A 15,444-nucleotide genomic window follows, 5' to 3' on the forward strand; every position below is an offset into this window, starting at 1 on the left:
GGTGTATAAACCAAAACCCAACCAAAAAAAAAGGGGGGGGGGGGACAAATGCTTGCATTAGACATATTCAACACCTGTCAAATGTAATGAGATGGATTATAATGCAATGAAGTCCAAGCTTGACCGTTCCCCCTTACACAGTATAAATAACGCCTTCTTGCCGACCCTTGACCCCAGTACCGAGCTAAGAGACGGATGCTCGCACTCCATCATGGAGGACCGAACCCCTCCATAGTAGGCAGTAACAAGTACCCTTTTCAAAGTGAACAGTCATCATGAGACATATCCTGCGCCCCTACCCACAATTTCCCTGACCCCCTCAGCCGTCAGACCACGCATGCCTCCTACCCATCCAGCTTAATCTGACACTGTATCCACAGAGGCCATCCAGCCCCCCCATACCTTATCAAACTTGGTCAAAGCCCCTCTATTCAAGTAAGTTGCCTTATAGAATGGGATGGCTTTGTTGACTAACGCCTTCCAGGCTGTCACCGTTGGGGCTGAGGAGCTTTTCCACGAAAGGATGATTATTTTTTTGGCATAAAAAAGCAGCAGAATGAGAAGAGTCCTTATAGCCCTGGTCGTGGCCAGGGGTTCAACTAGTTGCAGCAAACACACCTCCACAGTCATGGGGATCGAGATAGAGGTGACCGACCTAATGCAATCTACCACCGCCTGCCAGTATGCCCTGACCTGGGGGCAATCCCAGAAGACATGCATAAAATCGGCAGAGGGCATGGAGCACCGCCAGCAGGCAGAGCCCTGACCTCCGAACATTCTAGCCAGTCTGGCCGGGGTCAGGTATATCCTATGCAAGAACTTGTAGTGTATAAGCCTGTCCCTAGTGGAGACCAGGGCCTGAAATGCCGCCCCCCAGACATCGTCCCAGTCGTCCCTGTCCAGTCCCGGGGCTACCGCCACCCAAGCACTCCTGCAGGGCGACAGCAGCCTGGTAGTGTCCTGAAAGAGCTCCTGATAGAGGCTAGATACCGTCTTAGGAAGTGATTCGCTACGGGCCAGCGATTCCAAATCCCCGATCTCTAAAGTCAAAGGAACCCCACCAAATTGAGCCAGGAATGCATGGCGCAACTGCAGGAACCTGAAGAAATGGGTATTGGGAAGGTCATAGCGCGCCTTTAGTTCATCAAACGTCAGAAGTATACCGTTCCTCACAATGTGACTTAAGGTCTTTATCCCATAGGCCGCCCACACCACCGGGTCCGGGTAGTCCAGAAAGTGTGACAAATTAGGATTTCTCCATAGAGGCGTTTTAGGGGAGAGGGTGAGGCGATCAGAAGGCCTCAATTCTTGTGCCACAGACCATGCTCTAATCACTGACCTCATGGAGTGCGTCAAGGGGTAAGGGGCCCTCGGGCCTCTATAAACTAAGTAGGAGAGCGCCTCATAGGAACCCACACAAGCCGCCTCCAACGACACCGCAGCATCGTCCGGAGCAGAAGTCAGCCAACGGTGTGCAACCGTCAGCTGGCCTGCCAGGAAGTACCTATGAAAGTCGGGTACCGCCAAACCCCACTCCCCCCAGGGTTGTTTAAGGATGGCCAACTTGAGACAAGGGAGATTACCCTGCCACAAGAAGGAGGAGATCATACCATCTATGGCCTTAAAAATGGACTTTGGGATCCACACCGGAGTGTTCCTAAATGTATAAAGCAGGAGAGGGAGAACCTTCATTTTAATAAGATTGACCCTACCAATGAGGGACAGGGGGAGATTCTTCCAGGAGTTCAACTTCCTGGAGACAGTGCTCAACAATGGGGACACATTGAGGTTAACAAAGTCTGACACAGAGTTCGTAATTTGTAACCCCAGGTACCTAATCTGAGTTACCCACTGTAGGGGATTAGAAGGATCAGCTTGTCTAGGCGACACATGGGACCGGAGTGGGAGGATTTTTGACTTGGTCCAGTTGACCTTGAGGCCCGAGACCACAGAGAACCTGCTCATCAATGAAAGTGCGGCATGTAGGGAAGGACCGGTATCCCCCAGAAACAAAACCAGGTCATCTGCGTAAAGCGCTAGTGACTCAGTCAGAGTGCCCACCTTGATTCCCTCAATTTGAGGCGAGGATCGTAGTGCAATTGCCAGGGGTTCCATCACCAGGGCAAATAAGCCCGGCGACAAGGGACACCCCTGCCTGGTGCCTCTGAATACCGGGAAGGTGCTCGACACCTCACCATTTAAACGAATTGCCGCCACCGGACTACTATATAGCAATGATATCCATTTAAGGAACACAGGGCCGAAGCCCATACGCTCCAGTACCTGGGTCATGTAGCCCCAATCAATGGAGTCAAACGCCTTCTCAAGATCGAAAAACACCAGGGCCCCCCCCGTGAGATATGTCCCCGTCAATCTGTGTGTGGGCGTACACTCTGCGTAAGTTAATATCTGTAGCCTTCTTGGGCATGAACCCTGTCTGGTCAGGTGAAATTAAGTGTTCTAGGCAGGGCATCAACCTATTAGCTAACATCTTGGTCAAAATTTTTAGGTCCATATTCAGTAGAGCAATTGGCCTATATGAGGAACAATGGAGGGGGTCCTTCCCTGGTTTGGGAAGCACAACCACCTGGGCCTCGTACCACGAGGGGGGCAAACTTCCCACCTCCAAACATTCCCTGTAAAGAGTCAGCAACCTGTGCGAGACCACATCAGAGTAAGTCTTGTACCACTCTGCCGGAATCCCATCAGGACCCGGCGCCTTTCCATTTGGGAAGGAAGCAATAGCCACAGTCAGCTCCTTAGGAGAAAAAGGAGCCTCCAGGAGCTCCACCGCCTCCCCAGGCAACACCGGGATCGGAAAGGAGTCCAGCAGGTCCGTCAGAACCTGATTGTCATACTGTGGGATAGCCGCATAGAGGTCAGAGTAGTAGGACACAAAAGCCTGCATTATCCCCTCCCTGTCCCCCACCAAGGCTCCTCCTGCCGTGTGTATGCAAGGAATTGCCACATGAGGCCTAGCATCTGCCGCTAAGTATGCCAGCAATTTTCCGTTCTTGTCCCCCTTCTCAAATAAGTCTTCCGCCTTACATTTAAACGTGCATTGCGTAAGAGATTGCAGATGAACCAAGAAGGCCCTTCTGGCCATCTGCAACTCCGCAAGTGTGGAGGCAGAGGGCGCCTCAGCATGAGCCTTCGCACACCGAACCTCATGGACCTGGAGCGCCTCCGACTCTGAATTCTTCTCAGTCCTAGCAGCCTTGATAGCAGCGATGTACACACCCCGGGTGGGCGCTTTAAATGCATCCCATACCATGTGCCCACCCGTAGAGCCGTCATTGACCTCCCAGTACTCAGCAATATGGCCGGCAACCAGCGGCTCAACCGATGGTTCATCAACCCACCCCGGGTGTAGTCTCCAGATTCTCCGACTACCCCCCCCAGGGCGGCACAGCGTCACCTGCAAGGGGGTGTGATCCGAGAGACCCCCGGCCAGGTAACCAACATCGGTCACCAGCGGCAGGAGGGCCGGATTCGCAAAGGCCAGATCAACACGGGAGGAGGATGAGCTGACGTGGGAAAGATAGGAGTAACCTCTCTCACCAGGATGTTTCCACCGCCACACCTCCTCCAAAGCCGCCATATCTGCCCAGTGCCCGAGATCCAGATTCCGCACCCGGTTCGGGTTAGAAGCGTCCAACTCATAATCGATCACATTATTAAAATCCCCAGCCATTAGCAATTTTAGTGGACCAAAGGTGGCAATCTTCTCTAAAATCAGGTACAACACCTCCTTGTGAAAGGGGGGAGGGATGTAAACATTCGCTATAGCCAACAGCTGAGAGTCTACGGTGAGGACTACAATAGCATACCTCCCTTGAGGGTCCGTCACCACATGTTCTATATTACATTGCAATCTCTTATGCAGCAAGATGACCACACCTCTGGCGTATGAGGAGTAAGTGGAGTGTACTGCCCTCTGTATCCAGCTCCTGTTCAGGGAAAGGGTTTTACTACCCACCAAGTGGGTTTCTTGCAGGAGGACAATATGGGGGTTCAGGGATTTGAGGTACTGTAAGACTAAAGAGCGTTTGAATTTAGAGTTTAAACCGCGGACATTCCACGATACTAGTTTAATATCATTCATTGGGTCTGGAAGAGAAAAATATTTGAAGGACAGGAGGGGCACACGAATCAAGCCAGCCAGGGGGGGGGAGTCTGGACACAGAGAGCCACAGGGTAACATATTTCAATGGTTCAATATACATGTCATGAAGGGTATCACACACTGTAACACGCACATGGGGCGAGGCCCCAAAGCCGAGGAAAGGTGAAGGCAAAAAGTCAATGTCCCAAGGGTAAAAAAAGGAAGGGGGGGGGGGAGAGGTAAAAAAAAGAGGGGGGGGGGAACAAAACATGCCAGTAAGAAAAATTAAAAACGTCTGGCAAAAATACAGTGAAAAAAACATCACACAAGCCCCAACGCCCTGTTTGCTCCAGGCGAACCAAACTAAAAAACGGTATCACCGCCGGAGAAACTTTGTACCCAAAACGTATAGAACAGCCGTGGAACGTCTCAAAAGTCCATCCACTTCAAAAAAGAAAAAAAAAAAGTTGTGGGGGGTTTCAGGGAATCACGCGGGATTTTCAATCCGTGCTTAACCGTACCTGCTGCTCCTGTCCGGAACGGATGATTGACCGCTCGTAACATTCCAACCAGCTTTCAGCTATGGAGTTCCACAACAAAGTGTAACCGGAGCATATCATTCAAACACTGCAGCATGGAACCACTGCTCCCAGCAAGGACATCTTAGACAGGTAAGTGACTTCTCCTCCCAGGTCGATCACATCACCACCTCAACCCCCGACCTCAGCACCTCCTCAGGCCAGTGAATCCAGCCAATCCACCGCTTCCATCGGAGAATCAAAAAATTTTGCTGAGCCCCTGTGAATCACCTTCAGACGGCTAGGATAGAGCATGCTGTATACCAGGCCCTTCTCTCTCAGGCGACGACGGACGTCTGTGAAGGAGCGCCGCTTCTTCTGCAGCTCTTGTGAGAAGTCAGGATACAGGTGAATCACAGCATTTTCATGTTTCAGTTCAGGGTGTTTACGGGCCTCGGCCAGGATCGTGTCCCGGTCCCTGAAGTTAAGCAGGCGGACAAGGAAGGCACGCGGCCATGCGCCTGCAGGCCTCCTACCGGCAGGCACCCTGTGGGCGCGTTCCACCACATATACCGGGGACAGGTTCCGCAGGCCCAGAAGATCTTTAAAGAAGGATTCTGCAAACTCCACCGGGTTGGCCCCCTCTGCGCCCTCAGGGAGCCCAACCACCCGCACATTATTGCGGCGCAGGCGGTTCTCGGCATCTTCAGAACGGGCCATCAGAACTCTGACCTGCTGTTGCAGTTCCCCAACAGAATGAGAGGTGGAAGCCACTGTGTCCTCCATTACTGACAAGCGCTGCTCTGCTTCAGACAGGCGGCCCCTGAATTTATCCATGTCCTGCCTTATGAGCCCACACTCTATAGCCAGCGTGTCTATCTTACCCTCTACAGAGGATTTGCTGTCTGCAATGGCCGCCAGGATCGCGGCGGTGGATCGGCCTTCCAGCTGCCCCGGGGGACTCCTCACCTCCATCTGTGACTCCTCCAGGTCCAGGACCTCGAGATCCGCCATCCAGGATTCTGTCTGCACCGCTACCGAGGCCGGAGAAGATGAGGAAGGCTCCAAGATGGCCGCCGCGCGTGTGGTCAGCGGCGGAAAACGGGACGAATAACTCGTCACCTTCTTAGCCGAGTTGCGCTTGCCGGGCATCGGGAGGACCGGGGGAGCCCCCCAGACAGGAGGGAGAATTTTGCTGAGCAGGATGGCTCTTGGAATCGAGGATGGGGACGGATACTGTGCACGGATGGCAGGAGCACAAGCTTAGCACGTCCGTTCCTCTCTACATCCCGGCCACGCCCCCAGACTCCATTATTTAACATGCATTCCTTACAACTTTTTAAATATGTGGGCAATTTTTTTTTTCAGGGGAAAGCACAAACGCAGTCCCCCACTACCACAAATTATGCAGTTGAGTTTCCCGCATTTGGGGGAATCGCAAGGGTCAGCTCAGCCGGAGTGCAATAGCCGAGCCTCGCTCTGGAAAAACCACCTTCATGATCAAGGTGTCTCCCCTGCCAGGTAAGTATGTGGGCAAATTTTAATGTGGATATAGAAATATTTTTTTGACAAAGATAGATGCAAAAGGTGAATACAAATCACCTGGATTTAGGGCCAGTTCACACCACACGCAGTTCCGTGCGCATTTTTTCTGCACTAAAAATGCATGCGCAGTGTTTACCATGTATTCCAATGGCTCTAGTTCATACCATGCAGTTTTCGGTGCAGAAACTGACCAGAAACTGACTGCATGGTGTGAACTGGAGCCATTGGAATACATGGAAAACACTGCACATGCATTTTGTGCAGAAAAAAAGCACACGGAACTGAACCTGGTGTGAACTAGCACTTAGCAAAACCTCCAAAACCAGGGCCTAAAGACTCAACCATGGCCAATAGTCATTGGTGATTCCTGCCTTAGTGACATATGCTAATGTATTCCGTAAAGGCCAAGAAGAAATAACTGAGCTATACTTCTATTCCAAAAACTTCAGGCTTCTGTAGAAAGCAAACCGTTTCCTTCTGGTTCTTTGGATTTAAATTTAAGATGCATTTAACAGTATGGCTTTCCATAATTGTCTAGCATACAACTGTGTACATCTCTTCATTAAGGAAAGCCTCTTCATTGTGGTAAGATACTGGTGGAAAAATAGCTTGGATTGGTAAATTATTTCTTTAATAAGTGATAGTTTAAGCCTGGCTAGTGTTTTTTGGCCATGTACACTGTCTCACACCCTTGGATCCCTCATCTGGTTTAAAGCCCCTCTCCAGGGTATCTTTCTACAAATCAATCTTTCCGTACCTCATCTGTATATAGGATTCCTTTTTTCTCCTCAACCTTTCCATGCCCACAAAAACAGATACGATCTGTACCCATGATGTCACTAATACACACAGTTTCTTTACATTTTCTCAGACCATATAGGAGAGAAGAGGTTTAAACCGCATGTCATTTCCCTCACCTCTCCTCGGCCCAAAGGAAACTACACATTCCATCATGTATTGGGATGTTAGTTTTTGGGTTGGGTGTTACTTAGGCTGGTGTGTGTGGTGTGGAGAGGCTTAGAATATGGGATGTTTTAGGCAAAGCTGTTGTACATTGAGCAAACAGGGCAGATTTTCAAAAAGACATGCAAACGTTCCTACATTCGAATATTACCACCCACTGATCCTACTGTAGTGCTGAACACAGTTTTTGCCCTTTTGTGACACTTAAAAATGTTGAAGTTGAATTCCAGGTTTGGCTATTTTTGCATAGTTGCATTAGTCCAGCTACTACAGTGATGACCACTAACTTCTGTGTCCTGTATCAAACGGGTGACCTGCTACTTAGTGAACACAGGAGGTCACCTATTCAGCATGTGTGCCATTTAGAGAACATACTGCATTTTTCTCAATGAATGCAAAGCATTATCTGATTGAATGCTTTGCATTCATGGAGTAAATGCAGTGTTCTCTCGTACCTCCCAACATTTTGAGATGGGAATGATGGACACCTACTAGCAAATGTATGTAGGCAAAGGACACACCCCCTGCCACAACCCCTTAACCACTTCCCCACCGAGCCATTGTAAAATGACGTCTGCGGGGATCTCTCGTCCTTCAGACTGTACGTCATATGACGTCCTGTCTTTTCCGGCCGCTAGGGGGCGCGCGCGCCCGCCGCATTCCTCGGGACCCGGTGCGCGTGCCCGGCGGCCGCGATGTCCGCCGGGCACCCGCGATTACCCGCAATCACGGCAGGACCATGGATCTGTGTGTGTAAACACAGATCCATGTCCTGTCAGCGGTGAGGAGACTGATGTGTGTTCCCAGTACAGAGGAACACACATCGATCTCCTCCCCCAGTCAGTCCCCCTCCCCCTAACAGTTAGAACACACTTTAGGGAACATATTTAACCCCTTCAGCGCCCCCTAGTGTTAACTGCCAGTCACATTTACACAGTAATCAGTGCAGTTTTATAGCACTAATCGCTGTGTAAATGTGAATGGCCCCAAAAATGGGTCAAAAGTGTCCGATATGTCCGCCGCAATGTCACGGTCACAATAAAAAAAAAAACGCAGATCGCCGCCATTACTAGTAAAAAAAAAAAAAAAAGCCATAATTCTATTCCCTATTTTTTTAGACGCTAGAACTTTTGCGCAAACCGATCAAATACGCTTATTGCGTTTTTTTTTTAACAAAAATATGTAGAATAAGTATCGGTCTAAACTGAGGAAAAAAATGTTTTTTTTAAAAAAAATATGATATTTATTAAATCAAAAAGTTGTTTTCAAAATTGTCGCTCTTCTTTTGTTTATAGCGCAACAAATAAAAACCGCAAAGGTGATCAAATACCACCAAAAGAAAGCCCTATTTGTGGGGAAAAAAGGGTGACAATTTTGTTTGGGAGCCACGTCGCATGACCGCGCAATTGTCATTTAAAGTGCGGCAGCGCTGAAAACTAAAAATTGGTCTGGGCAGGAAGGGGGTGAAAATGCCCTGTATGGAAGTGGTTAAAGGAGAATTAACAATAAAAAGGTTAAATAAATCAACAAGGGTTTTATTTACCACTAGTAGTCCTTTATATTGTTTTTTTTTTAATTTACAAATGCAGCAATTTAGAATTTGGATGAAAGGTTTAGCACTGGGAAACACTTTTTGGAAGATAAAAACTGCATTTTAAATACAACTATATAGATCAGACCATAAGGGACAAATGAGGGGGAAAGAGGGACAGAGGGACATTACTTCAAATCAGGGACAGTTGGGAGCCATATTGAGTGAGCAACCTACTGTGTTAACTAAGCAGCAGAGCACCAGAAGTCAAGCAGGACCAGTGTAGCTGTACAAAAATAGCCATACCTGGAATTTGGATTTGAATTGAATTGGGCCCTTGCAGCCTGTCAGTCTTCTATTTCCAGTGTAAAAAGACACAATGGGCGCCCAGAAATAGCAGGGGGAGCAGACTACGGAGGTTCAATTTATACAATTTTCCTGCCTCTCTTGATATTTAGTGATGAATTGCTCCACAGTGCCTGGAGCCACAGAGGTTAGCATGGACTTGTTATAAAGTTTGTTTACCTACTGTAAGCGGAAGCTTCCCTTGGGCTTTAAAGAATTTGTAAACCCAGCATTTCACATTCCTGATTGGTGTCTGTTGTACCATGAACTTGTATAAAAAAAAGTATCTCTTTGTATTGCTTCCTTTGTGTGAAATATCTGGTGTTCCTGACAGTTACTGTGCTTACCTATTAAAAACTGACCAAAAGCAGGAAAACACACCATGGCCAGTTCTCTAGCTGTGCTGGGAACTCAGTGTGCTCTCCTCCAATGATCAGTCTTGTTCTGACAGCACGCCGACACAAAAACACACAGCCATTCACTGGGACTGAACGTCCCAGTGAATGGCTGTGTGTTTTTGTGTCGGCGTGCTGTCAGAACAAGACTGTGCAATGGCTTCTTCTCTTCCAGCTCTTATGCAGCTGAGAACAGGGGATATGTGATCACTTATTAAAAAAAATAAAAATAATGTACTGTAATCTGTTTTTGTAACTATACACTCCTTTCATTTCCATCTTAAAATGAATGGATTGTCTTAAATTCACTTTAAGCTCTTTGTTCTGTCACTATGGCTAGCATGTCTTGCTATGCTACAGCCTCACACAATGGGAATACCTGCTGGCTGTGTGGCATGTTTACTGCCACTTAAAAGGTTTGTCAAGAAATCCTTAAAACTTTGCTTTTTATTTATTTTCACCATACAGCTGTAATTTCTGTCTATATACACAACTTTCTGTACACCTATTTGATTTTACTTTAAACAAGTAAAATACATTACTTGGCACTAAAACACAAATGTCAACTTTCTTTTAACATAGACACTTCATAACTAAAGTACTTTAAGCATATTTACCTGTAAAACAGACAGGACATTTAAATGTGCCTCCCATTCCTTCAAAGCTGTGCTCAATCAAATGGCACTGCAGTTTTGCTGGGGAGTCAAATGACTGGCTGCAGAGTTTACACTCATGATTAAGACCTTCATCTAAAATAATAAAACAAGGATAACATTACTACAGCAAGAAATCACATTGCAAACAAATGCTTTTATAAACAAATCTACATTATATTGTTAAATGCAGGCAAATGGAAAAAGACTTTGTAAAACAGTTTAAAATGTGCATCTTAAAATTCCCTCATCTTGAACAGTCAGTTTGGCTTTTTACAGTATGAACTAATATTTACAGATGAATGCCATCAATGGCAGACCTATAGGGCTCCCTGAAGCCCTTAAAGGAACACTAAAGTTACATATATTTTTTTTGTAAAATAACAAACATGTTATACTTACCTCCACTGTGCAGCTCGTTTTGCACAGTGTGCCCTAACCCTGTCTTCTGGGGTCTCTCCGCGGCTGTCTCGGCTTCTCCTCGCAAGAGCTTTCCACCTTCATGGTGAAAAGCTTTTGCGTGCGCGCTCCCATGATACAGCGGCGGGCATAGCCACCGACTATCACTCGGGCCCGCCCCGCCAGCACCCGCATCATCGGATGTGATTGACAGCAGCGCCAGCCAATGGCTGCGCTGCTATCAATCCGTCCAGCCTAGGCAAACAACGGCCAGGCTGGGAACCGAAGAGGATCACGGGGACGCGCGCGGGACTTTCAAGGGGTGAGGCAAGTAAAACGGGGGTTCGGGGGGGGGGCAGTACCGTCGGATGCATTAAGGTGAAAAAACATTTACCTTTACCTTTACAACCCAAAAATTGAACTTCTGCTTTTCGGAACCCCCCCCCCTCTGGTGTCAGATTTGGCACCTTTCAGGAGGAGGGGGGTGCAGATACCCGTCTAAGACAGGTATTTGCACCCACTTCCGGGAATACACTCCTGCGGCAGTCACGCCCCTATCCACCCCCCCCGCTGTCTTCTGGGAAACACACTGTTCCCAGGAGAGAGCGGGGACCAGTTATGGTGCGCCACGCTACTCGCACATCCGCAGTAGGGAACCGGGCAGTGAAGCTGCAACACTTGCCTTCCTGATTCCCTCACCGAGGATGGCGGCGGGTGCAGCCAAGGGACGAGCTAGCGATTGCTCGGTCTCGGATGCCGACATCGTGGGCGCGCTGGACAGGCAAGTGTCCATATTTTAAAAGTCAGCAGCTGCAGTATTTGTAGCTGCTGGCTTTAATAAAATATAATAAAAATTGGCGGAACCTCCGCTTTAATATACACAAAGGCAACAATGTATAGCAAAAATATCCATCCCCTAGTTAGAAAGTTCTGACATGCTCCCTTATAAACTTGTGTATCTGGAAATGTTTTTTTTCTTTTATCCATTATAAATACAGGAGATGACTTTTTGGGGGGCTCAATAGCTATTGAAGGCCCAGTAACGGCGAACAAAGCACATGTTAAGCAACAGACTTCTTTAATCCAGCATTTAATGCAACACAATGGAAGAGATTTGCATGGCAATTCATACAGAATCATTGTGTCTCTTTTGTGTTCTTTTAAGAACACAGCAAGTCTGACAGATATCATTTCACAGCATTTTAATGAATACAAAAAAAAAAAAAAAAAACGTGTTTATGCAATCCTCTTTCCAACTGTGGTAAGCACAGTGTTTGAGAAAATCTAGAAGTTTTTTATTACGTTGCACAGTTTCAGATCTCGGTTTTCATAAAGATGAACGTCAACTAAATGTTATATAGTTTGTGGATGAAAATAGCAACACTTAAACAAAAATTCTGAACTAAGATCATCATACGGATGAGTAACCTAAACCAAACCCGACCTTCTGCTATAATATTTGAATGTGTTCAGGCAGTTCAAACTCTGATACTGATTAGAGATAATCAATGCTTTGTATGTCCAGTACTAGCTGCCCAAAGATCACAGAACTCTGAGTGGAGAAATGTTATTGAGTTTGGTCATGTGTTCGGTATCTACAAAAGAAAGTGGATTTCATGACAGGACTGAAGCCCTGAAGTTATACCTTCTTTTAAAAATAAAGACACTTGTATTTGTGATGCATATCCTACTTCCTGGCACTGCTTTGGAAGTGTGCATCCTCTTAGTATGCAGGAGAGTGTCCTTAAAGAAAGGTGGGAACCCTGCCAATGCTGTCACTTGAGACTGCTGTCAGAGACAAATTCTATCATTACCTTATGTCAGTAGTGACCATGGCCACGCATACTGTCACCACCTGTACCAAAGTAAAATCATTTTGTGGTGCAGGCATCCTAAAGACTCCCAGTATCCAAATACAAGAATTCTACATAGATTATACAATTCTGCTTACAAAATGTAGTGTACCCAAGTAGTTAAGGTGTATATAAAAATATTATTATACATTAACAAATTATACATTAACCACTTAAGGACCGCCGCATAACTATATACGTCCTTACTTTGAAGAGGGATATCTCGGTAATGACAGCAGCTGCTGCCACAACCGAGGTATCCATCTCTTCAGGCGTCGGTCCTGTAAACGATAATGGTGGTCTCTGCGGTGGATTTGGCGTGAGATCACCGGAGGGGCCCCCTCTCCCGCACCCTCCGTCGCTTACCGGAGCCGTCGGTAGCGGCGGAGATGATCGAGTCCTATCCGTGGCCAGGTACGGATACGAGTGAGGGCAAGATGGCCCCCAACCATCTCCATACCATAGCAGGGCGGAAGCGACGTCAAAATTCAATAATTCTAGCCCTAGACCACCTCTGTAACTCAAAACATGCAAACTGTAGAATTTTTTAAACGTCGCCTATGGAGATTAAGGGTAAAAGTTTGACGCCATTTCACGAACGGGTGCAATTTTAAAGCGTGATATGTTGGGCATTAATTTACTCGGCGTAACGTTATCTTTCACAATATAAAAAACAATTGGGCTACCTTTACTGTTGTCTTATTTTTTTAATTCAAAAAAGTTTTTTTTTTTCCAAATACATGCGCTTGTAAGACCGCTGCCCAAATACGGTATGACAAAAAGTATTGCAATGATCGCCATTTTATTCTCTAGTGCGTTAGAAAAAAAAATTATAATGTTTGGGGGTTCCAAGTAATTTTCTAGCAAAAACAGTCTGAAAAACAGGCTCGGTCCTTAAAGTGGAGTTCCACCCAAAAGTGGAACTTCCGCTTAAACCACTCCTCGCCCCCTTACATGTCACATTTGGCATGTAATTTTTTTTGGGGGGGTGGGGGCTTCGTTAGGAGTGGGACTTCCTGTCCCACTTCCTCCTTCTGCCAAGGGACTGCTTAGGCGACTTGTCATATCGCCTTAGGTGGCCCCTCCCTGTAGGCGATCGCCTGGGACACGTGACAGGTCCCAGGTGATCACCTGTCCACTCCTAGAGCGCAGTGCAGCTCACATATACGCAGTGAGTGCCCGGCCGTGAAGCCGAAAGCTGTCACGGCCGGGTGCCCATAGTCTGAATGGAGGTGCCTGCTGGGGGGGGGGAGAGAAGCAACACTCCGGGTGCGAGCGCGTTGCTGGACAGTGGAGCAGGCATGTGTCAGTTTTACTAAAAGACAGCAGCTACACTTTTTGTAGCTGCTGACTTTTAATAAACATAAAAAAGGCTGGAACTCCACTTTAAGTGGTTAATCTTTTTGTATTGCTTATTTAGGTACCAACACAAAAGGTAAATATTTCAAATATTATTAAGTATTGGCAAAAAAGAAAAGTAGTTAATCTAACCCTAAGCACTTGGCAAAACAGTTTAATAGCTCATCCACCAATATGTTCTTTTAACTACTATAGCGCACATGACACAAATGTTGTAAATGTAATGGTATCTGCCTCATCAAGCTGTCATTTTCACTAAGCTGGAGCGCTTTGCCTTCTCTATTGTAACCAAGGATGAAATAATGTGTTGGCAATTGCTCCTCTTGATGTTCTCTATATACGAGTCAAATCTTTTAAACAAGAGCTATAATTAGGAAATCAAATGACGAGCCTTTATATTTCAACGGTCTGATTAGATGCAAACACTACCGAGTGCAGACATCATAAAAGGTACTGTAACTCCTAACAGAATGCAAGAGCAAAGAATCACGATACAGAACACGTACCTTCCCCAAACTGAAACTGGGAAGGCTTTACACCCACCACCACCACCAATTAGCCCACATATTAGCAGTGTGCGATTAGACATAAGGCTTGCTCCAGACATATAGAATATAGCCCCGTACTGGACCATATCTTGGCCTATATCAAGCAGCTTGGTGTATTTAATTGCATAACTTTGCTGTGATAAACTCCAGAAGGCAGTTCAAGTGCAAAGAAAGCATTTGCTATATCCAACAATGCCTGTTGATTGACAGCAGGTGGGAGCAATGTGTAACACATCTGAACTGAAATGCATAGAAAACCTTAGGTTAGAGAACCTCTAGCACAGCACAATATGATACGTACGACTCACAGACTTTGAATGATTTTCCCTGTCTTGACATAAGATTTTACTCTGTCCCATGGCAATACTGAAAAGGAAGCCAATGTAGTAACCAGGAAGGATTGCCAGATTTAAGAATGCTTTCTTAACACCAGTAGGATCAAGAAATGAAGGCGTGTTCAGATAAAATGTCCAATTCTTCCTTACAAGGCACTTTGTGTGTCCCTTTAACCAGCAGGTTGAATGAAAAAATGCTCGATCCCGGCATCAAACACAATGTGTGATGCAGGGATCTTCCTTGCCAGCGACACTGTAATAGTTCAACAAAGGGGACTCCTACACACCAAAATACACTATTGAATACTGGTTTTCCAGCAGGACCGTTAACCCGGCTTCTGTTTAATAAACAGCATTATATACAAACCAAAAGTCTTTTCAGTCAGTGTATACCTGGTTTAGAGATGTCATGGGGGCTGACTCACATTTTGATGAATATTGTTAACCAAGAGATACGGAGTTAAGGAAAAGGGGGGGGGCAGGGTTCTTTATTCCTAAACACCTACCAAAAGGCATATGGGCTTGTGTCCACATAGCAACAGACCCTCAGTCAAATAATAGATCTGTGAAGGGTCAATCTGCCCAATCTTGGGGGAAGGAAGGGGGGTATTGGATTACCTAATAGCTTCTTATATTTAATAGTGACTCCAACAGCAAGATCTTTGCACTTGAGCTCTCAGATCTGCCCACCTTCCAAAGCAATTTGGGCAAGAAAGACCATCCCTAATTTACATTAGGAAGAAATAGCTGCAACTTCATAGCAGGGGTTGGTTGGTATACCCCACCGCTCTAGTCCCTAACAATATTCAAAACAACTATAGCCCACCAGCTTCCACACATACCTGAAACAGGTGTAAAGTGCAATGACCCTTTAAAGTGCATCAGAACTATTTGT

At 46.5% G+C, this 15,444-nt stretch overlaps 1 protein-coding gene and 1 non-coding gene across 6 annotated transcripts in view; both read right to left on the reverse strand.

Moving 5' to 3' along the window:
- Positions 1-15,444, reverse strand: part of ZNF521 (zinc finger protein 521) — a 432,628-nt gene that overhangs the window by 69,087 nt on the left and 348,097 nt on the right. For all 5 annotated transcript variants that reach the window (XM_040354090.1, XM_040354087.1, XM_040354088.1 and 2 more), the window contains one exon: positions 10,020-10,151. In XM_040354090.1, coding sequence (XP_040210024.1) covers positions 10,020-10,151 — 132 coding nt within the window. The remainder of the gene's footprint in view (positions 1-10,019; positions 10,152-15,444) is intronic.
- LOC120942144 lies at positions 5,989-6,152 on the reverse strand. The gene has a single exon (XR_005749931.1). It is a non-coding gene; the product is annotated as a U1 spliceosomal RNA (small nuclear RNA).

This window comes from Rana temporaria, chromosome 5 (assembly GCF_905171775.1).
Source record: "Rana temporaria chromosome 5, aRanTem1.1, whole genome shotgun sequence".
Lineage (NCBI taxonomy): Eukaryota > Metazoa > Chordata > Amphibia > Anura > Ranidae > Rana > Rana temporaria.